Source organism: Rhinatrema bivittatum, chromosome 6 (genome assembly GCF_901001135.1).
Source record: "Rhinatrema bivittatum chromosome 6, aRhiBiv1.1, whole genome shotgun sequence".
Taxonomy (NCBI): Eukaryota; Metazoa; Chordata; class Amphibia; order Gymnophiona; family Rhinatrematidae; genus Rhinatrema; species Rhinatrema bivittatum.
The window spans coordinates 267,533,829-267,558,199 of record NC_042620.1 but is presented as its reverse complement, the minus strand read 5'-3'; the positions used below and the strand labels follow the sequence as shown (position 1 = coordinate 267,558,199).

Genomic DNA, 24,371 nt, shown 5'->3' with positions numbered 1-24,371 from the left:
CTCCGCCTTTGTAACTGCCAGAGCAGTCGAACCCGTTTCACTGCAGCAGCAAGGGCGGGGATTCTACTTCCGTTATTTCCTGATTCCAAAGAGAACAGGGGCTCTACATCCTATTTTGGACCTGAGAGTCTTGAACAGGTTTCCCAGAAGAGAAAAGTTCAAAATGGTCTCTCTGAGTACCCTGATTCCCCTCCTGTAAAGAGGGGACTGGCTTTGCTCCCTCAGTCTGAAAGCCGCATACTTCCTGTGACCAGGGAAGATTTTTATATGGGTGTATCTTCGGTTTGTCATGGGTGAGAGGCATTTCCAGTACATGGTATTGCCTGGCCTTGCCTCTGCCCCATGGGTATTCACAAAGTGTCTGGTCATAATGGGGGCACACCTCCGCCATCTGGGGGTGTAGGTGTTTCCCTACTTGGACGATTGGCTGGTCAAGATTGCTTCCCAAAAGGGAGCGCTTTGATCCCTGCACTTGACCATTTGGGTGTTTGGTCTCCCTGGGGTTTGTCATCAACTACCCGCAGTCCCATCTTAACACATTGCCTCAGTTAAGCTTTATCGGTGCACGGCTGGCACAGCTCAAGCCAAAGCTTTTCTTTCTCATGACCGGGCGCTCGCATTGGCATCCCTTGCAGGAGTGGTGCACCAGAGACAGCAGGTCTCAGCCCGCCATGTGCTCCAATCGCTGGGTCACATATCTGTGGCTATCCATGTTACTCCCTTGGCTTGCTTGCATATGTTCAGGGCTCATTGGACACGGTGGTCCCATTGGCAACAATCCACTCAGGGCCTCCACGTGCACATCAGTGTTACTTCGGCTCTCAGGACCTCCTTGTCTTGGTGGGAGAGCCTGTCCAGTTTGGAGTAGGGGCTTTATTTTCAGTGTCCCACTACCCAAGTTATACTTATCACAGATGCGTCCACCTTGGGGTAGGGCACGGCACCCATGTGGAGGGGCTCCGCATGCAGGGTCTGTAGTCTGCTCAGGACAACGTCCTGGAGCTTAGGGTGATCTGTTACACATTGTAGGCGTTCAGGGTTCTGATCCACACCAACAACCAAGTGGCGATATGGTACATCAACAAGCAGGGAAGTACGAGATTGTTCTTCCTGTGCCCAGAAGGCAGTTCAGATTTGGTCATGGGCTCAGTCTCAGGGCATACTGCAACAAGCCATGTACCTGGCCAGAATGGAGAGTGTGGTGATAGATCGGCTGAGTCAAGCCTTCCAACCCCACGAGTGGACCTTGAATCAGGAGGAAGCCTCTGGAGAACCCCGGACGTGAGAGTTGGCAAACCAGCCTCTGATACCTTTGCCCGTCACTGGAGCAAGGCCTTCTGTATGCATATCCTCTGCTTCCGCTGGTGATGAAGCTCAGGCAAGACAGGGGGACAATGATCCTCATAGCCCCTCATTGGCAGAGGCAAATCTGGTTCCTGCTCCTATAGGATCTTTCTGTCTGAGAACTGATGGATCTGGGGACTTCCCCTGACCTTGTCTCACAGGATCAGGGCAGGCTGCAACATCCCAACCTCAGGGCATTGTCTCTGATGGCTTGGATGTTGTGAAGCAAACCTTGCAGCCCCTTGCCCTGTGCTTGGGTCCTGGTGGCTTCCAGGAAGCCTTCCACCAGGAAGTGAAGGAAGTCTTTTATGGTCTGAAGTGGAGGAGGTTTTCCATGTAATGTGAGCGCCATGGCTTAGGTCTATCCTCCTGCTCTACACCGAGGCTACTTTACTATCTGCTGCACCTTTCGGATGCTAGCTTGAAGACCACCTCTGTCAGGGTACATCTGAGTACCATCTGGGCCTACCACCAAGGGGTGGATGGTTCACCCATCTCTGTGCAACATATAGTGGGGTGCTTTATGCGAGAGCTGCTTCAGCTGAAGCCTCCCCTGTGGCTTCCTGCTGTGTCCTGGGACCTTAATGTGGTGTTAGTTCAGCTCATGAAGTATCCTTTCGAGCCACAGTGCACTTGTGACCTGAAATACTTGACCTGGAAGGTCATGTTTTTGGTTGTGGTCACTTCGGCGCACAGGGTCATCGAGCTTCAGGCATTCTTCCTTTTTATTTTTAAACAACAAAGAACTAGAGTTTAGTACTATATTTTATAGCAGAGTAAGAAAAAACTGGACATGACTTATAACACCCACCAAATAATATTTATTGTGAAATTATGTTACAGTATATTGATGGCACCTGTTTTAAGAGTTAGAATTCCAGACACTTTATACAACATTTAGTTTTTGTGCCCTATTGTGAACTGTTGTGATGGCACCTGCTTAACAACAGAATAGAAAAGATTTTAAATAAATAAAATAAAATTGGTGACGTACCTACCATATACAAACTTTTCATGATAGGGTGGTTCTACGTTTGCACTTTAAATTCCTGCCTAAGGTGGTGACAGATTTCCATCTTAACCAGTCAATGGTCCTGCCCACCTTTTTTTCCTCATTCACACCGGGGCGAATGGGCTCTGCACAGCTTGAATTGCAAGAGACCCTTGGCCTTCTACCTGGAGCAGATAGCAGGCCACAGACAGTTCACACAACTCTTAATCTCGTTTGATAAGAACAGATTAGGAGTTGTGGTTGCCAGCAAACACTGTCTAACTGGCTGGCAGACTGCATCTCCTTCTGTTATGTGCAAGTGGGACTGCAGCTTAGTGGTCATGTTAAGGCTCATTCTGTCAGAGCCATGGCAGCTTTGGTGGCCCACCTGAGAGTGGTGCTCTTGACCTGAGAATCAGCAAGGCTGTGACGTTGAGTTCCTTCCACACGTTCACTGCTCACTACTGTTTGGACAAAGGTGGCCGACATCTGTCCTCTGGAATCTCTTTCAGCTGTAGAACCCAACTCTCCCTACCTAGGGCCCGTTGTTTGGGTTCAGGCTGTCTTTCCCTCTGTTACCAACAGCACTGTGGTTGTTGTGCCCGTTGGCACCTGGTTGGTGCTTGTTGGTCCCCTTTTTGTGTTGGGGAGCAGCCTGTAGCTGGGGATTCACCCATGTGTGAGGACTACCTACCATCCTGCTTGTCCTAGGAGAAAGCAGAGTAACAGGTGTTCTCCTAGGACAGCAAGATGTTAGTCCTCACGAAACCCGCCTGCCACCCTGTGGAGTTGGGTTTCTCTTATGTTTGTTTTATTTTTTGAAATTCTATGTTATGAGACTGGAGAGGGACCCTGCGTGGATAGTGGCATACTGGGCATGCTCAGTATGTCAGTCAAAGTTTCTGGACAGAGTCCAGCACGGAAAACCTATATCTGATAATGTCACCTGTTATAGGCAGGTCGACTTGATGAGCTGTGTTCTGACTTGAATCTCTCATTTGAGTCTGATCCTAACTACCTGAGGCAGAATCTGCTAAGAGGGATTTCAGGCTACTTAAGCATACTAACATAGAGGCCTTACGCTGCTTCAGAGGTTTTGGAGGAGAGCAAACTTTTAGTTGCTTCTGTCACCAGCATCCTACTTCCATCTTCTTTCTCTTAAGAGCAACTGTAAAAATGTCCCATTTTAAGAGTGGGCAAAATCTCACATAAATTATTGAATAAGAAATATTTGACAATTGCTCTATCAACCAGATCTACCAAATCCAAATGCTCTGGAAGCCTAGAGTTAAAGCAACAGATCAGACTGGGGAGACTCACACCCTCCCAGCTCAAAGTTAGAGATTCCAGCTGATCTGATATTCTGGGGCAATGATCAGATAGCCTGCGTAGTTGCAAGCTATGTGGGTGCTTTGAACACTTTTAATTTATGACAATTTTCAAAGGGAAATAACCTGTGATGTTTCCATTAGCAGCTGCAAAGTATGTAACTAACAAGGTCCATATTCAGTCAGTACCTGGATAGCAAAGTTAGCTGGATAAACTTATCTGGCTAAGTTTAGAGGTATATTCAATGGTGCAGTAATATTATTGAATATAATCAACTATCGTAAAGTTAGCCAGATAACTTTATCTGACAAACTTTAGCACAGCTCTTTGGCAGGCTAAGCCGGCTAATGTAACTCCGAAATGTCCCCGGAATGCCCCTAAGATATCTGGCTAAAATTTAGCTAGATAATTGCCCAACTATTAACTCTGATGTCATCCATCCAGCTAAATTATCTGGCTAAATGCCTCTGAATGAGGACCTCAAAGAGTCTACGTGCTTTGTATCTGCTATTTGTACAGGTGTTGCTGAGCAGGGGCAAAATAGCAAGTGCGCAGATGAAAATCACCTGTACGCACAGTATTTTATCTTCCCGCTCTAAACATGCCAACAGGAATTCTTTAAAAATAAATAAAAACAGCACAGAGGCTTGTGGCATATTGTAGATTAATAGCTTTTATTTAGGCATAAGCTTTTAGGGACTGAAGTGAATTCTTGTCTTCGAAAGCTTATGTCTCAATAAATCAGCCTCTGTGATGTTTGTGCTACCACAGATGAATATGGCTATCCCTCTGAAGCCTGTCTTTAATATGGCTGATCGTACATATGCTGTGAAAGCTGAATGTAATTTTAGAGAGAGGCAGTTTTCAATCAGGACATTTTGCCCTGGTAAATACTTGGGGAAAATTGCCCTCTGTAGTATTAGAGATCTCTGCCAGAACTACTGAAAGAATAAGCAGTTTTGGATATCAAGAACAAGACTATTCTAGCATATGTTTGAGAAAAGGAGAAAAATATATCATCTCTATCTGTAGGATATGATTCCTCATGGGTCTAAAAGCCCTCCTCTGTAAAAGATTTAATCCTTTCCAGAGGTTTTGTATGCAACCTTTTACATTTAGACAATTATCTAACATCAGATCTAGTAGTTGATTAAAGTCCCCTCCTACAAGATTAGGTATATACCCTGAAGAATACATCTGATTTGTAAAACTTGAAAGAATTCTGAGGACTCCACTGTTACAAAAAGTATATTTTTGTGTAGCCAGAGAGGCAATATTGGGAACCCACCTCCCCCTTAAAGTGCAGTTAACTTTCCAAGGATTTATATGGACTGTTACTTCATTTTAATATTAATGATTAGCTTTGCATACATTTGCATGTGACACAGTTCAGTAATATTTTCCCTGTTGGGCCATTTTTAAAAAAATTTATTTATGTTTTTGTTATTAGTTAAATCATATACACGAGTTAAAGCCAGGCAAAAATGAACTGCAAAGGAAAATAACATTCATAATTTCTCAAGAAGATAAACTTAATATATTTTAGCACATTCCAAGTCACCAATAAGAAGAAATAAGACAAGAGGGGAAAAGTAGGTAATAATTATTGGCAAAATGACAAATTGGCTACTTTCCTAGCGTGTAGCAGATGGACTCAAAACAAATGGGTATAGTGTGCTCGTGCTAGCAGTTGGAGACGGATCTGACATCAGCACGGGTACATATACCCCCACAGGAAGTAAAGCAATTCAGTAATTTCCGTCTCCAAAGCAGTTTGGAGCTACCCACGCTCGCTGAGCGTGTTTTCCAAATTCTAATGACTAAATTCTTAGAAGACATCTACTGAAGACGAGCCCCGCACTCCTGTGGTGATACCAGGCGGTCACTCACCCAGTTGAGTTTCCCGAGCTGATTTCCGTGGTCCCTCGGAGGTAGGAGTCTCGGTCCGGTGGCCGGTTCGTGGCAGGGACCCAGCCCCCAAGTGAGAAGGACGGTGGACCAGAGAAGAGTCAAGATGGAATATCAACCGACTAGAGGCATGGGCAGTCAGGCTAGCGTGCCTGCAGTTTGCCCACAGACTTCGTGACAGAGCGGTCAGAGTGATGTCAGACAACGCTACCACAGTGGCATACATCAATCGACAGGGCGGCACCAGAAGCCAACAGGTGTCCCTAGAAATAACTCCCCTGATGATTTGGGCAGAGGCCAATCTTCAGGACATCTCCGCCGTACACATCGCCGGGAAGGACAACACTGCAGCAGGCTTCCTCAGCAGAGAAAGCCTAAACCCGGGAGAATGGCAGCTGTCACCCACAGCCTTTCAGATAATTGTGGATCACTGGGGGACGCCAGCCATGGACCTATTAGCAGACAGATCCAATGCTCAAGTTCCCAGATGTTATAGATCATAAACAAACCTACCCACAGAGCAGGTCACACCTTGGACCTCATATTTGTAAACTCAAGCATCTCTCACTCAACTCCACCCATATGCCAACCTGTTCCCTGGTCTGACCATACTTTAATATCTTCCACCTTTTCGCTAGAACAAACAAGCAAAAAACCTGTCCCACAACCAGAATTTTTATACAGGAAATCTTGCACTTCCGAGGAATTACACAATCATCTTGGCCCAGAACTTCCACTCATTGATATCTCTTCACCCAACTCAGCCCTCCACTCTTGGTCCAAGATAACAGAAACAGCAGCAAACAATCTATGTCCTCTGGCAACAAAAAAACTCAGACACAACACCTCCAAAAAAACAACCTTGGTTTAAAGAAGAACTTCAAAAACTGAAACACTCCCTCCGACAGAAGGAAAACAAATGGCGGAAAACACCAACACCGACTTCCCTCTCTGCTTACAAACTCACACTCCATCAATACAAAAGCGCTACATTAAAAACAAAAAGGGACTTCTTTGCACAGAAGATCCACCATATTATCTTTGATTCCAAAGCCCTCTTTGCCTTTGTATCTAATTTAACGCAAACCATTACTTCTGACATCCCTGCCAACCTAGCACAAGAAAAAGCAGAGGAGTTGGCCCTCTTCTTTAGCAACAAAATCTCCAACCTCATAACACAGCTGAGAACCAACACTTCAGCGCCATCTAACCCATACTTCCACCACAACAAAGACATTACTCTACAATCCTTCGAACCCTTCACTACTTCTGAGATACTTGCTGCATTGAAGAAAATGAAACCTTCATCACACCCATCAGACCACATCCCATCCAAACTTTTCCTGCTAATACCAGACACAATCTCCAATGCTCTGACAGACATTATTAACTGTTCCCTAGCACAAGGAATCTACCCCGACGACTTGAAAATTGCATCCATCAAACCGCTCTTAAAGAAACCTAACTTAAATCCTAATGATCCTACCAATTTCCATCCTATATCCAATCTCCCTTTCATAGCCAAGGTAATGGAAAAATTAATTAACTCCAGACTCTCAGACTACCTTGAGGAACATAAAATTCTCTTCCCGACCCAATATGGCTTCAGAAAAGCTTTTAAGTACTGAATCACTACTAATTTCCCTGACCGACTACCTCATCATGGGCCTGGATAAAGGTCACGCTTATTTACTGATCCTCCTGGACCTCTCAGCTGCCTTTGATACGGTTAATCATTCCACCCTACTAATTCAATTAGCAAACATCGGAATAACAGGAACAGCACTATCGTGGTTCAAATCGTTGTTAGGGAACAGAAAATACAAAGTCAAAATACACAACAAAGAATCTCAACACTACTCTTCATCTACGGGAGTTCCGCAGGGCTCCTCCCTTTCACCAACGCTCTTTAATATCTACCTGCTCCCACTTTGCCAACTGCTAACCAATTTAAACCTTAAACACTTTCTTTATGCAGATGACGTCCAGATAGTCATCCCCGTCAAAGAATCCTACACCAAAACTCTAGAATTCTGGGAAACTTGTCTTCAAAAAATTGACGGACTCCTCTCCAACCTTAATCTAATACTAAACTCTTCAAAAAGCGAACTCCTCCTAATTTCATCAGAACACAGTAACATCGACACAAATCCTCCACCCAATATTCAAACTCCACAAGTAAGAAACCTGGGAGCTATCATTGATAACAGGTTAAACCTAAAAGCATTCATAAATCAAACTACTAAGGACTGCTTCTATAAACTCCAAGTCTTAAAAAGAATAAGACCACTCTTCCACTTTCATGACTACAGAACTATTCTGCAATCAATAATATTTGCAAAACTAGATTACTGCAACTCTTTGCTATTAGGTCTTCCTTCATCTCACACTAAACCCCTTCAGATGGTTCAAAACACGGCTGCGAGAATATTAACAAACACTCGAAGAAAAGACCACATTTCACCAATCCTCAAAGACCTGCACTGGCTGCCAATTCACTCCAGAATCATATATAAGTCCATAACCACTATTTATAAAGCTATACATCAACACTCTCAGCTCAACCTTCAAATTCCTCTCAAAAAATTTACGTCCAACAGACCAATCAGAGAGTCCTACAGAGAATCCCTACAAGTACCACACTCCAAATCCATGCGGCACATAACCGCCAGAGATAGGGCTTTCTCCACTGCAGGACCAACACTGTGGAACTCCATCCCACCAGATTTGCGACAGGAACCCTGCCTTCCCACATTTAGGAAAAGACTCAAAACGTGGCTATTCATGAAAGCCTTTCCAGAACTAAACTGAACCTTTTCCATTATTAACTAGTCGCTCAGACTTTGCCTTAATCTTGGTAATTAACTTCTCTACCACTTAAGGGCAATTCATTAATGCTACAATTACATAGACTGGCATATATGTTCTCTCTATTAAAACCCCAGCTTCTTTTCTCTGCTCCAAGTTGTATTACTCCCTTGTTTTAATGTAACTGCAATCCTTAGCCTGCACTTGTTTAATCATTACTACCATTATTACTATTATTATTATTAGGATCAATGTTATTTATTGCCTTTTTTGTTCCCTATCCACTTGTTAATTGTAAACCGACATGATGCGATATTTATCGCGAATGCCGGTATAGAAAAACTTAAAATAAATAAATAAATATTTCAGCCGCAGGCGGGATCCTCGAGCTCAGGGGATCGATGCCCTGGTACAGCCGTGGCCTCAGGGGATCCTACTATATGCATTTCCTCCATGGCCCCTGTTGGGCGCCATTGTTCACAGGATTCAGCGACACAGAGGTCTAGTTCTTCTAGTGGCCCTGGACTGGCCAAGAAGACCCTGGTACACAGACATGAGACGACTACTGGCAGGGAATCCTCTACCTCTGCCTCCATACTGGGACCTGCTACGGCAAGGCCCCATCCTCCACGAGGATCCAGCTCAATTTTCTCTTACGGTCTGGCCATTGAGAGGGCTAGACTGAAGAAAAGAGGATACTCAGAGCCGGTGATAGATACACTCCTCCGAGCATGCAAGTTCTCCACATCACTAACATATCAGGATCTGGAGAATCTTTGAAGTCTGGTGCGATTCTCACAGCACCAATTCGCATACCGCACAGATTCCTATCATTTTGGACTTCCTACAAGATGGCCTTCAGAAAGGTCTCTCCCTCAGCTCCATCAAGGTACAGGTAGCAGCGCTGTCTTGCTACGGTCCCAGACGTGACGCCAAATCCATTGCCCAGCACCCAGACGTTTCACGCTTCCTGAAAGGAGTTAAACACATTCGCCTGCCACTGAAGTGGCCAGTGCCCTTGTGGAACCTTAACCTGGTTTTGGAATTTCTAGCGGGATCAGCCTTCAGGCCCCTTCGAGGCCTGTCTCTCCGTTTGTTAACCTTGAAGATGATGTTCTTGCTGGCTGTGTGTTCAGCACGCCGCATCTCAGAGCTACAAGCACTATCCTGTCGTGATCCATTCCTTAGAATCACTCCAGAGGCTATCCATCTTCGTACAGTTCCTTCCTTTTTACCCAAAGTGGTCTCCCACTTTCACCTCAACCAAACCATATCCTTGCCTACCACGGACGGTTTGAAGAAATCAGAAGAAGGTCGAATACTACGTCATTTCACATTGGCAGACTGCTGTCCAGATATCTGGAAATGTCAGAAGCAGTACGAATGACGGACCACCTGTTCGTCCTGCAAAGTGGGAAGAAGCAAGGGGAAGCGGCCTCACGGCCGACCATCGCCCACTGGATTAAAGAAGTTATCAAGGCAGCCTACGTAGAGGCAGGAAAACCACCACCTCTACAGGTCAAGGCTCATTCTACCAGAGCACAATCGGCCTCTTGGGCAGAAGCTAAGCTGCTGTCGCCTGCAGAGATATGTAAAGCGGCGACGTGGTCCACCCTCCATACCTTCTCCAGATTCTACCGTCTGGACCAGGGGTCGGGAACCCATGGCTCGCGAGCCAGATATGGCTCTTTTGAGGGCTGCATCTGGCTCGCAGACAGTCGCCGCACTTTCCCGCTGACCCAGCTGCTCCCCGGTCCTCCTCCGCCCGGGCTTAAAATTCTGTCAGCCCGGGCGGAACGCGGCAGGACAGCTGGAGTCAGCGGCACCGGCATGCTCTCTTCTTCCCGCCCCCCCCCCGCGGCCCGGAAGAGGAAGTGGAGAGTATCGGGTGCCTGCGCGGCAAGAAGAGGCCACGCTAGTGCGCTCGGCATCGGCCCGAAGAAAAGAAGACAGCAGCGCGGCTCGGAGGAAAATGAAGAGGTTCAACTGCGGCCGATGGGACTCCGCCTCCGCGAGGGCTGAAAATGAAGAGGTTAGCGTTGGGAGGAGGCTGCTGCTGCCGCGAGTTCCCGGGGTGGGGGGGAGAGAGAGTGAATGCTCGCTCATTCACTCTCTCTCCCCCCCACCCCGGGAACTCGCGGCAGCAGCAGCCTCCTCCCAACGCTAACCTCTTCATTTTCAGCCCTCGCGGAGGCGGAGTCCCATCGGCCGCGGTTGAACCTCTTCATTTTCCTCCGAGCCGCGCTGCTGTCTTCTTTTCTTCGGGCCGATGCCGAGCGCACTAGCGTGGCCTCTTCTTGCCGCGCAGGCACCCGATACTCTCCACTTCCTCTTCCGGGCCACGGGGGGGGGGGGGCCCTGTGTGGGGGTGTGTGTGTGTGTGAGAGATGCATGTATGTGAATGATTGAGAGCCTGTACATGTGAAAGAGAGTATGTCTGTGATTGAGAGCCTGCCTGTGAGAGAGAGAGAGAGAGAGCATGAATGTAAGTTTACCATTGGGAACCTGTATGTGTAAGTTTGTGATTGAAAACCTGTTTGTGTGAAAGAGTATGTGTGTATGATTGAGATCCTTTGTGTGTGAGAGAAATCATGTGTATGTATGATTAAGAGCCTGTGTGTATAAGTAAGAGAGAGATCATGTGTGTCTGTGTGTGATTGAGAGCTGATTTAGGTGAGGGAGCATGTGAGTATGTGATTGAGAGCCTGTGTGTAAATGAGAGAAAGAGAGGACATGTTTGAGAGTCTGTGTGTGAGAGAAAAAGACAGCATGTATTTATGTGATTGAAAGCCTGTGTGTGTGTGTGTAAGCGTGAAAAGATAGCATGTGTGTAAATGCGTAATTAAGAGCCTATATAAGTGAGAGAGAAAAAACATGGGTATATGTGAGTACTGAGAGCATGTGTGTATAGGTGTGTCATTGAGAGCCAGTGTGAGAGAGAGCGCTGGTATGTGACTGAGAGAGGAGAAAGTTCCAAGCAAACCACCCCACCTCCTGCTAATTCAGAACAATCTCAGGACACCTGATATCAAACGTTCCCAGGTATGCAGAGCAAAAAAATTTTTGTATCCTTATTTTTCATTACTGGGTCTTTGTCTGCTATTTTGAAATATTTTGTTGGTATCTGGAAATGTTTTATATGAGTTTTTAATTATTGGATATTCCACTCTTCAGCTGTTTCGAAATATGTTCTTTATGTTAGTACAGTTTTACTGCTGATGATTTTATGTTTCTTGATTTGTTTTATAAGGATGGGTGATGTTTCTTTTTTCCTTTGTTACACTGCATACAGAGACTCTGGCTTGTTGCAGTTTCCAATTCAGTTTTGTCTGCATGCTTCTTGTTATGCGTTTTGGTCTCTTTATTCTATGTTAGGTGAGGGACAGCACGTGATTCAGGTGAGGTTTTCTGCTGGCGTGTAGTTTCTGTGTAGGACTCTATAGCAGCCTGACTTGGTCCGTTTTCCTAATAGGAGATGTATTGGTGTCTTAAGGCCTGGTGTAATATTTTCAGAGACTTATTGTACTTTAAAAGTGTGATCTTACATAAAATGCACACATTTACTTGTATTTAGTTTTAAACATATTGTATGGCTCTCATGGAATTACATTTTAAAATATGTGGCGTTTATGGCTCTCTCAGCCAAAAAGGTTCCTGACCCCTGGTCTGGACGTTCAGGCCAGGGAGGACTCAGCATTTGCAAGGGCAACCCTAAACGGTCCTCGGGCAGCCTCCCGCCCAGTCCGGGAGTAGCTTTTGTACATCCCATTTGTTTTGAGTCCATCTGCTACACGCTAGGAAATGTTAAGATTACTTACCTGGTAATCTCTTTTTCCTTAGTGTATGCAGATGGACTCAGCATCCCGCCCGGCTGCCGGTATACATGGGGATTCGCTGACTCACGGTAAGCCATGTTTTGCTTATAATAGGGCTTCCACCCTGCCGGGTGTCGACGCCTTCCGGTTGAGAACACTGGCGGTCTCCAGCTACGGATTAATCGATCGGTCAGTACACATATAGCTATAACAGCTTTTGCAAGGAAGATTACTGAATAGCTTCACTTCCTGTGGGGGTATATGTACCCGTGCTGACGTCAGATCCGTCTCCAACTGCTAGCACGAGCATACTATACCCATTTGTTTTGAGTCCATCTGCATACACTAAGGAAAAGGAGATTACCAGGTAAGTAATCTTAACATTTTTTTTTATAACCCCAATCCCCAACTAGACATAAAGAAAAGATTTTAATTCACCACTGTCTTATTGAAAAGAAATTTCTCCATATGAGTAGAATCAGAGAATATAAACTTATTTCCCTGGTTAACAGGAATTTCCAGAAAAGGAGGCACCAACTGTAAGAATTTGTGGTTTTAACTGAAGGAACAATTTCCTTCTCAACTGGGTTGCTGTGGCCTTATCAGGGAATATCTGTATTCTCTGACCACAAAAAGACTCAATTTTATATTTAGCATATTGTTTAAGAGCCAAGTCTTTATCCAAATCTTGGGCATAAGAAATATATCAGTTATCCTGAGAATTTGTAGGAAGAGACAGATCAGCATTTTCAAATGAAGTCAGGACATCCGTTCCTCTCCTTCACTGATGTCCCATTTCATTTCTGCAATGTAATAATAACACTTAGACAAGCTGAAATCTTTATTCTGGGAAATCTGTAGCACTTCTTTAACATATCTTTCTAAAAAGCTCATAAGCTGAAAGCAACCTATTGGGGCGGACCCCCTGGTCAGCCACTAGATGGCCCTGGATCCCTGTCCATTAGGACTAAACAGTTTAGTGAGATTTCCCATTCCATCACAAGCTCTTCTATTGAGGTTGTCTGTGATTGTTTCTCTTACTGCCCTCGGGGGATCTAGTGGTATAGAGAGCATGGCCATTTTGAGTTGACTCTTGAAGAAGCAAGAGCTGTCTTCCTTGTTTCCTGCTGAGTTGTGCCCACTAACCCAGCTTGGTGTTTTTATTTCCATTTAGAAGAGATTCCATATCAGTACACTCACTGTCTTAGACGGTCTGCCTAATTTTTGGGAAGAGAGATTTTGGGGAATTTTGAGTAGATTTTGGATTACCGTATTTTTCGCACTATAAGACGCACCTGACCATAGGACGCACCTAGGATTTAGAGGAGGAAATTAAGAAAAAAAAAATTCTGTCCCCATGATGGGCTCTGTACGGAGCTCCCCCCTGGTGGCCGTCCGTGGGATTTTTTTTTGTTTTGTTTTTTTATAGTAAGGCAGAGAACATCCACACAGGTACTCACACTCACTGGTTTTCTGTCCCTCACATACATACATAGGCTCTTTCACATTCACTAGCTCTCTTCACTTATACACATACCCACAGACAATCACACACTCAGACTCTCCCTCATACACATCTCTCTCACACCAGTTATTTTAAACTTTCATGACTGCTCCAGAGTTCAATAATAAATAGTCAGGGCTATATTACATTGATTAGGAGAGCAATTGCTCCTAATATTTCAACAGGTAGTCACTTAATCAGCACAGGCAGTAATTATATTTGCTGGTCTGTGTCATGTGTCCTCCATCCTAGGCAGTATACCACCCCCATGACCCTCCAATACATCCAAACCACAACGAGTGAAGTTCTTACTTTGGACTGCAAGTGAGAGCCTCCGACGGCAGAGCCCGAGCTCCCTGCCGGTTCCGGGTGCATCTCACTGCAAGATCGGCGTGGCGCAGGTCAGTCATCACCTGTTTAAACCGCGTGGGCTACGGAGTCCCCTCCAGTTCAAACAGATCCCTGCCGGTCTGCTGTTCCCGCGGTGCAGCTTGCTGCGAGGGTCGCCGCGGCGCAGGTCAAATGCCAGCCGTCTGAACTGGAAGGGCCTCCGTAGCCCATGCAGGTCAAACAGGTGATGTCTGACCTGCGCCGCGGCGACCCTCGCAGCAAGCTGCACCGCGGGAACAGCAGACCGGCAGGGAGCTCAAGTTCCGCCGGCAGAATACACACGCCTACACCACCATGCTGATTGGGCGGAGTTGGGAGGAGGCGGGGGACGGCGCGCGAGAGGGAGAGCTGCTACATTCGCTCCATAAGACGCACCCACATTTTCTCCCCATTTTTGGGGGAAAAAAAGTGCGTCTTATGGAGCGAAAAATACGGTAGTTTTTTCTCATTCTGGGGAATCCCCTGTACCTTTTTGGAGAGGGACAAGTCCCAATCTAGAGAGCAAGAGCTGAAGACCTGTGAGCTTTCCTTCTACTTCCTAGAGGAAGGAAGACCAGCGTGGGATTTTTGGACTAAGAGTATTTTGGATTTTTCCCCTTTTGTAGTGTTGTGGAGGTTTTTGTCCACCCCTCCTCACAAATGGGAGCAGGAAATTGGGAACAGGGCTCCAGAGTTTAGACATTAGACTTTTTTCCTTCTGAGAAGTTACCTCGAGCGAATAGGAAGTGTGGGAAGAAGAATCAAGATCTGGAAGCCCTCCACAGGATCTCTATCCCAAAGGGACCGGGACACAGGCAGGGTTCAAGAGATGGAGATATTGGACTAAGAGGATTTTCTTCTGGTAACTAAGGGGATCCTTTCACCCATAGGATTCCCAGAACTACTGGGACAGTTTATACACTGGTTGAAGAAGTGGTAAACTCCAACCCAGGGAATTGAGAGATAAGATACATACCTAGAGAAAACACCTGTAAGTAACACAGCTGTAATCTCATAATTTTGGATTGATTGGACATTGATTTAAATTTGAGAAAATTGGTAAACTTTATTTTGAACACCCAGCACAATGTCTAGTCTGTCTCAGCAACTCACCACTTGAGATCAGAGAGTAATACACACATTTGGGAAGTTGCATACCAATGCCTTCAAACCCCATAGAAAAAAACTCACCCCTTGGGAACTGGAGAGAGGGGAAGAAAATGATGATTGAGAGAGCCCTAGCAATAAATACTTTTTATGGCTGTTAAGAACATCCAAACCCCGGACAAAGGTTTACATTAGTCTTGGGGAAATTCAAAAGCCGCAAATTTCTTGATCTGACCACATTCTCAAGATATTCCAACATATTATTATGTAGAAGTAAACTATCTCTAATGCTTGCAACCCCAGTAGTTTGTAACATGGTAACTTGACCTATCAAGGAAGAAACCTGTGTTTCAATTCCACCAACCCTCTGTTTGAGTTCAAATAATTTAGATGAGGATCCTAAGGAAATTTCACATAGCTGAGACACTGTCCACATCGTGTTCTCTGTATGTGCCATCACTTGCCAAATGTCCTGAAGAGAAATACTAATTGGCTCAACTGAAGTCTCTCCCTACTTCCACAGTCCCCAAGACCCAGGGTGGTGACACAGCAACCAGCACAGAGATTCTTCTCACTTTGGAGACATCCTCATCCATAGTTTCAGTGCGTAGATTTGCAGCCCTCTGAAACAAAGGGAAGCTGCTGTCTTCAGAAAACGGGCGTCGGCAAAATTGAGTGTCCATTTTCCCAACTCACAGGTCGCGGGCAGATTTTTTTTTTTTTTTTTTTTTAAGAATTTTTATTTTCTATTTTTGGGGCCTCTGACTTAATATCGCTATGATATGATATTTGACTAAGGAATTTTTTCCTGCTTTTTCTGTTTCACTGTAAACCGGCATGATTTGCATTTAATGCAAGAATGTCGGTATATAAAAGTTAAAAATAAATAAATATTAAGTCGGAGGGTGTACAGACAAGCAGTTTTTTCTACTTTTCTGTACACTTGCCCAGTGCCGTCTGAAATTAACTCCTGCCATTTGCATGTGATGAGCGCTATTAGATTCGGGGGGGTTGGCCATGTGTTTTCCACGCACTATTACCCCTTACGGTATAAGGGGTAAAAATAGCGCGGCCAAATGGGAGCTAATGGTGCGCTCTGCCGAGCGCACCATTCTTTATTGGCCTGAGAGCAAATAACAGATTCACATTTACCCATTCTAGTCCTCTCATGATTTTAAACACCTCTATCATATCCTCCCTCAGCTGTCTCTTCTCCAAGCTGAAAAGTCTTGTTCTGTTAGTTCTTCCACCACTCTGAATTAACTTACCCTGACTAATCTGTCCTGACTGTTTTGCAGTGTTTGCAAGGTTTTTATAGGATTGTTATTAATTATCTTGTCTGTAAATAACTTTCTGTTCTTTCGATAAATTATGGAATTATCTCACTTGGAGTGCAGGAGAACAATTGCATTCACATGAAGTGATTCGTCAAATTCATTGGCTGGAGATATGTACCCTATGGTACATAAAAGTCTAACTGGGTAGAGAAAAATCAGCATTTGTAAACTGATACTCCTCCATTACAGCCTAGAATCATTAAATTATTATGCAAGTCTATGACACATGTGGTAAGTGATTCAGCCTCAGTTCTCCATCTTTGTCATGATCCCCTATTTGTCTATTCATATGAATAAAGTATATCTTCTGCTATATATAGCTTTTATCAGTTCTAATTAATATATTAGGGAACTGTCCTTCCTGTTGTTCTAATGCTCCAGAGTTCAATAAAAGAGCAAAAGGAAAAAAGAATGAGACTGCTGAAGTTCCAAATGTAATTTATTTAAATACAAAGGGGTCCATATTCAAAGGCATTTAGCCAGATAAGTGAGTTAACCAATTAAATTCCAACTGTTGAATCTTTAGTGCTGGATAAGAGGTGTTCTGGAGCAAAACTAAGTTATCCAAGTAACTTAGTTTTCAGCTATATCTGGCCAAATACACTACTATTTACATAATATGAATTTTTTTTTGTGTATTTGGTTATGATGATGTAACTGTCTATTTAACTGTGCATGTACATTGTGTAATCCTCTCTGATCAATTGTAATTGGATGTAGCGGACTATAACAACCTAAGATTAAAAAAATAAATAAAAAAAAATCTTTGAAAATGAACCACACCACCGCTGTAATGCAACCTGTGATTACTTGTATGTTCAAGCGTCATTCATTGTTCACTTTGCACTGACCTGATGAAAGCTCCTAAAAGCATAAAACAGATGTATTACGAAAATCTAATAAAGTGTAGATGATACTTTTTATTTGTTGACCTTGTGTACAGAAATGACCTGACAATTGGAGCAGATCAACCCCAGTCCCAGAGGTCCTCTGGTGGCAGTGTACCAATGTATCTTGAGCTGTCGGGGAAGCACCCATCGGAAACTCTGCTTGGAGAAGTCTCTAGCCTAGAGCAGTTACTGGAAAGACAATGGAGCAAAGGACATGAGCTACTGCTGGAGCAAGACAATTTTGGTCCTGGTATGTATTTTTTGTCAGTACACGAGGATTCATTTCTACTCTAAGCTTGGCATAGGATACCAATGCTGCTACTATCAGCTAATAGAGATTCTCCTTTAGCTCCTGCTGGAGGGCTTGGTTTAAGCAAGAGAAGAGTCCACAATGTTATGATAGGAAGAGTGTCTTAGTGTCTGAAGTATGGGTATAGAATTCTGGAGAAGCCTTAGGATGTGACTTTAAGACTCTCTCCTCTGTTACTGACTCCTTGGGACCTAAGGCAAATCACTTTTATCTCCTTGTACCTACAGAATCTACTAGAAAGCAAAGCCTTTGTTGTAATCTGGTTTGACCAGTTATTTAATTAATAAATAGATGCATAAATGGGTGGAAACTGAAAAGACAAATGTGATACTCAGGAGGTAATTTTAAAAGGAGTTCCTTTTCGTATACCAGATCAGTGGCAGAGGCAGAGAACCAAAGACGTTTGAGGCACTGCTACATAACAGAACATGCCACTTGCAGTCCCTCAGTATTTCTGTCTCCATCAGATGGTAGAGGTGTAAACCTGCAGTCTGGAGTTTAAAAAAATAAAAAAATTAGGAAAGGAAAGAAGCGAGAAGCTGGGGAATGCTCCTTGAGGTGTTAGGTTCCTTCGTGGGCCATCCTTCAGGTTGAGCTGGACAAGCAAGAGGTTGGTGATCCCTTGGTAGCTTGACCTGCAGCAGATCCAGGGGTCTGACAGCCAAGGGTCCTGGCTCCCTTTAGAAAATCAAAGGCTTCTTCCCAGAAGGATGACAAGTAGCAGGGAAGTATCTTGTTTGTTTATCCTTTTGGTCTTTTCCTGTGCTGAGACTGCGATTTCTTTAAGAAAAAAAAAATTGCAGCAATTAGAATTGGGGCCGTTGCCTGCTGTTTCAGGACAGGCTTGGGCTGAGAAGGAAGCGATATTTCGGCAGTGAGTAGCAGCAGACTGCTCCGGGAGCCAAAGGCTACACTTGGCAGTGTCCCCCTTCTTGTCCACGTGCTGCGATCGCGTGGTTCTTAGTAGGCCCAACCGCATTCAGGCAAGATGACCCTGGCTGCAGGTTCCCAATGTGGGAAAGCGTGCTGTTCCTGCAGCTTGATTTGGGGGTCATCTTAATTCAGCGGCATTATCCCTTGATTGTGTGTCTAGCGGTGAGGGATCCTCTGGGGGGATTGAAGACAGTAGGAGGACCACATGGTCTCAGGGCCCTGTGCCAAACTCTGTAGTGGGTCTGGAGAGCCTCTCAGGCAGGAAGAGTGTTAGCCAGGAGGATTGCTGATCTCTTCAAGCCCAGATATTCTCCTCTCCCCCATTTTACTCTGGTGATTCCATTGGGGGAAGAGATGGGGGAGGAGGATCAGGTGACCAGCTCTGGGTCAGTTGGGGGAGATGATGACTTGGGACTTTCCACGGAATTTGTCCTGCTAATGCATAAAGCCTTTTTAGCCAAGAAGAGTGGGGGTTCTAAGCAGCCTGCGAACCAGCAGTCTCGTCCTGCTGCAAAGACGCCAAGGACCTTTTCAGCCAGGGGGTCAGGAGACCACCTGCATTGATTGGGCCTGGACCACCCTGGAGGGGTTGGTGGTCTGGATGACTCTGTCCTGGATGACCCGGAAGGTTATCTTGGGGGCGCTCTGGGGGTGGATCCTGTTGACCCAGCAGATCCCACGGCAAATATCGACCAGGGAGTGGATAAGGACATCGCGGATCCGGAGGAGGTTCCGGTAGCTGAGGGGGATGACCCGCTTGTGGTGTGGCTGTTCCACAAGGAGGAGTTGAGGCCGCTTATTCCTCATGTCTTAAAGGAGCTGGGTATTAAATTGGTCCAGGAGGAGTCAGATAATGAAGGGGTGGATCCGATGTTCAATCGTTTTCCAAATATTTTCCATTTAGAGTCCAACCTAAGGTGTGAGAGAATTAAAGACCTTGAAGACATAAATGGCAACATAAATAGCATGACTTGTATCGTGTATAAACCACAATGATGTAAAGGAATAAAGTCCTTTTAAATCAAGATCTGTACCATTCTTGGCATAGCTCGTACTGCTACAGTATTTTCTTATAGTTTATACCATCTCAAAAAAGGTTCCCATATCCGAACGTGGTAAGCAACTGTATCCTTCTGTACAGCAGTAAAATATGACCAATAGTGAGTGAACCTGCCACAAGTGTCAAAATTATGACTCCTTTTGGGGAGGCGATCACATTTCCAACAGGCCACCAGTTCTTGATGTGCCCCCCATAAATATATGTTTGATTTAAAGCTATCAGATCTCTGGGCCACTCTTCTGAGTATTTAGATAGAAGGAATATCTCCAATACAAAGGGGATGCTCAATTCTGTCAACTCTGAAAGCACTGTTGCTATTCACCTCCAGAAGGGAATAATCTTTGGACACGTCCGCCATACATGATGGAATGTTCCCTCTTGACTACACTTTCGCCAACATTGATTGGATGTAATCTACCTTTAAGAGAAAATTGTTGTTTGGGGAGGACCTGGAACAATTGATTAAGGTTCTGGGAGAGTTGAAGGGGCATAAGCTGCCGGAGGACAAGAAAATTGTCTGGAAGACTTTCCCACCTTGTTCTCAGTTGTGGGATGGATGGAAACAGGGATCCGGACGGCAACAATCCTTTGGAGGTGCCCGTAGAACTCCCAGAGGGAGCTCAGTCCAGAGGGCCAGTGGTGGTAAGACTTCTCAATGCCGGGTCCACTCTCAGTGGCGATTTAGAGCAGTCTATCGCTGTTTTACGAGGAGTGGACCAGAATTACCTTGGATCAATGGGTCCTACAGGTAATAAAGGATGCTACGCGTTAGAATTTTCTCGCCCCATCAGGGAGGCATTCATGATATCTCACTGCGGGGCTCGAGGAAGGCAACAAGCGATTTAGGATACTCCATGGCGCCTTCAGGTGCTAGGTGTGATAGTTCTGGTGCCAACAATGGAACGCGGTTGCAGAAGATAATCCAATTTACTTTGTCATTCCAAAAAAGAAAGGATCCTTTTGCCCCATCCTTGATCTGCAGAAAGTGAATGTATTTCTGCGCATTACCTGTTTCTGTTTGGAAATGTTGTGGATGGTTATAGCAGCTGTTTGTCAAGGGGAATTTCTGGCGTATCTGGACTTGACAGAAGCCTATCTGCACACTCCCATCAAGGCAGAGCATCAAAGATTCCTACGTTTTGTTTTTTTTGTGGTCCTGGGTCAACATTTACAATTCTGGGCTCTCCCATTCAGTCTAGCGACTGCACCACACACATTCATGAAGCTGATGGTGGTGGTGGAGGCAGAGGCTCTCCACAGGGAGGGGATTCTGGTTCATTCTTATCTGGACTGGATGATTCGAGGAAAATCTGAGGAAGAATGTCGACAGTCGGTTTGAAGGGTACTGAAGTTGTTGAAATCCTTGGGCTGGGTGGTCAATTGGGCAAAAAATTAGTTGTGCCCTACCCAGACACTGGAGTATCTGGGAACGAGATTCGATACCTGTACTGGAAATGTTTTTCTCACCTCTGAGATAATTCAGAAGTTGCAAGCTTAGGTAGGATGGATGCTGCAGATGTCAGTCCCTAGGGCTTGGGATTATCTTAAGGTTCTGGAATCGATGGTGTCTATCTTGGATTTGATGCCATGGGCCTTTACCCACATGTGCCCTCTGCAGGGCGCGCTGCTATTGCAGTGGAATTTCATCGACCATTGCCGCTACAGAGAGCCTCCAATTCCAGTCTGTCATGATGGCTATGTCGGCCAAGGGAAAGGGAGTAGATCTGGAGGTGCCAAACTGTGTGGTGGTGACCACTGATGCTAGCCTCAAGGGTTGTGGAGTGGCTGCCGGGGACAGTCAGTGCAAGGTCTGTGGTCACCAGTGGAAGCATCCTGGTCTATCAGTCGTTTGGAAACAAAGGCGGTGCTCAGGGCATTGGTGGCATTCCTTCCACTAATCCAAGGTCAGATGGTTAGTGTTTTCAGACAGTGGCATATATATTAATCAGCAGGGAGGAACGAAGAGTCGCTCAGTTGCTCAGGAGGAGCTACATTTGAAGGGGATAGCTGCTTCTCATTTGTTGGGAGTGGTCAATGTGCAGGTAGACTCTCATCTGACAACAGTTGGACCTGGGAGATTGGAAGCCTTTGGCCTTATGCACTCACGTTGGGGCACTTCAAATCTAGATCTGATGATATCCAGAAGCAAGGCAGTAAGGTTCTTTAGCCACAGGCTAGAAGTTGGAGCTGAGGGCTGGTTCTTTCTTGGCCCACAGGGATTCTACTGTATGTGTTTCCTCTGTGACTAATAGGTCAGGTGCTAAGATGCATTGAGAGACATCTGGGCCAGGTGGAAATGGTCACTCCAGAGTGGCCACGTCATCCATGGTTTGCAGTTCTGGTACATCTCGAGGTGGACAGACCCCTGAGATTGGCTAGTGTGCAGGGATTGTTAAGGCAGGGTCCTATTTTCGCGGATCACTTTTGTCTCACAGCTTGGCTTTTGAGAGGAAACGTTTGTGATTGAAGGGTTACTTGGAACCAGTGATTTCCACTTTGCTTAAAGCTAGGAGGCCGGTCACATCTATGGTGTATGCCTGGGTGTGGAGAGTTCTTTTTTTTTTTTTGTTCAAATTTTACAATTTTTATTGTTGTTCAGGGTAACATAAACATTTTAAGTTGTCACAAAACAGAGATTGACAACACATACAATTTTATTTATTCCCAATGCCCCTGCCCACCCCCTTCCCTCCCTGCCTCTGCCAGTAACAGAAAAGGATAGCAAGAAAAACAGACTGTTACAATAGGTTCACCACTAAGTGATCAACAAGTAGTGTTCCCTAGGTGGTCTGTATAATTGAGGAAAACCCCGAAGACCCTATGATCTGAAGTTCTCTTAGGTCATATGTCTTTAGATTGGAGCGGAGTGTCTCCAGGCCAAGTAAGGGTCTCAAATTGAAGAGAATCTGTCAACTTTGTGGTTCTTGTCCACCGTGAGTCTATTCATGGTGCAAACTCTATCTAGGCGGGACACCACATCTTGGCTTGTTGGGGGTATATCTCTGCTTCCACTTTGATGCAATCTCCATTCGTGTTGCGATGCATATTTGTTGAATCAGATGTTGGGTGGTTGAATTTACATCTGGAGCTGGAAAGTTCAGAAAAGCTGTTTCCTTTGGCAGATTGATTGTGCTTTTCAAAATTTTATGTATTATGGTAGACGCCTGCTGCCATAAGCACTGTATGTTCGGGTAATCTCACCACATATGAAGAAATGATCCTGAAGAGGAGCAATGCCACCAACACAAGTCTCTCATTTGGGGGTGAAATCTTATGGAGTCTTTCTGGAGTGTAGTACCATCTGAACAACAGCTTATAGCTGTTTTCTACCAACAAGGAGGATATTGAGGATGCTTTAATTGATTGAAAAATAGTTGGCCACTCCTCAGTTGAGGGTGACTTTCTTAAATCCTGCTCCCAAGCTCTTATGTGGACTGATTGTCCCTTGGGTTACCAGTCAATAGTATATAAATCTTAAAGATTATGCCTCTTATATGATCAGCCTGGAACAATAACCTTCAAAAAGGGATTTAGCATGTCCTAGATCTGATTTTGCTTCTGTGTCCACTATAAAGTGCTTAATCTGAAGGCAAGATAGAAATTCCGAATGTGGAAGTTATGTGGATTATAGATCACTAAAGGGGAGATATACATGTTCAATAAGAGTTAGCTCTCTATTTTTCCAAACTTTAAAGACTTGGGCAGGTATACTGTGGGTAAAATGGATGTTATAAAAGTGGAAATATGAGGTAGAACCCACAAGTCGGTGTTTCCAGTTAGACCAGATTTGTAAAGTGTGTCGTGTGGTGGGTGCCATTGCAGAGCATGGGTGCCAAGAGTGGAGCAGCTGCCATATGGTTGCTTGAAGAGGCGTGTCTTCTATCCAAAACTGCTCTAATTGGACCCAGTGTTTCACTGTTATGGTATTATACTAGTCTATAATCCGGTTTTATTTGGGCTGCTACGTAATACCATAATAAATTAGGTACACATAGTCCCCCATTTGATTTGGATTGGTATAAGACCGACTGAGCTACTCTGGGTGGTCTATGTTGCCATATAAAACGCATACGTTTCTTTTGCCAAATTCTTAGCTTAGGGTTGGGAAGCCATATAGGGAGAGTTTGAAACAGATAGAGATAAAATATTCATTTTGATTGTGGATATTCTGCTCGATTTTCGTGAATAAGGGAGCATAGTTTAGTGAATAGGGTTAATTTAAGTTTCTACCTATCTGGATGCCCAAGTACTTTTATGTGGGGCCCATTTGAAGGGGTGTTGAGATTTTAAGTGGGATTCTAGGTGACATTACAGGTGACATTAAGAAGCTCTGATTTATCCCAATTGATTTTGAAGCCAGACACCAAACTAAATATGTCCAAGTTGGATTCGATGGCTAACGGTGAGATATGTGGCTTGGTGATAGTGAATAAGATGTCGTCTGCAAAAAGGGATAATTTAAATGAATGCCAAATTGAAATCCAGATACAAGCGTATCCTTTCTGATGGTAATGGCGAGTGGTTCCAAAAATAGGGCAAATAAAAGGGGTGAAAGAGGACAGCCTTGCCTAGTTCCCCTCTGTACTTCAAAAGCATCGGAGTAGCCTCCATTGATTTTGAGACAGACTGTAGGCTTGTGATAGATCTAAGCCAATTTTGGAAGAAT

General features: G+C 44.8%; 1 protein-coding gene across 7 annotated transcripts in view; it reads left to right on the top strand.

The window, feature by feature from the left end:
• The window catches only part of LOC115094262 (protein AF-10-like), a 132,042-nt gene that overhangs the window by 58,848 nt on the left and 48,823 nt on the right, over nucleotides 1–24,371 (top strand). For all 7 annotated transcript variants that reach the window (XM_029607127.1, XM_029607125.1, XM_029607126.1 and 4 more), the window contains one exon: nucleotides 17,456–17,652. In XM_029607127.1, coding sequence (XP_029462987.1) covers nucleotides 17,456–17,652 — 197 coding nt within the window. The remainder of the gene's footprint in view (nucleotides 1–17,455; nucleotides 17,653–24,371) is intronic.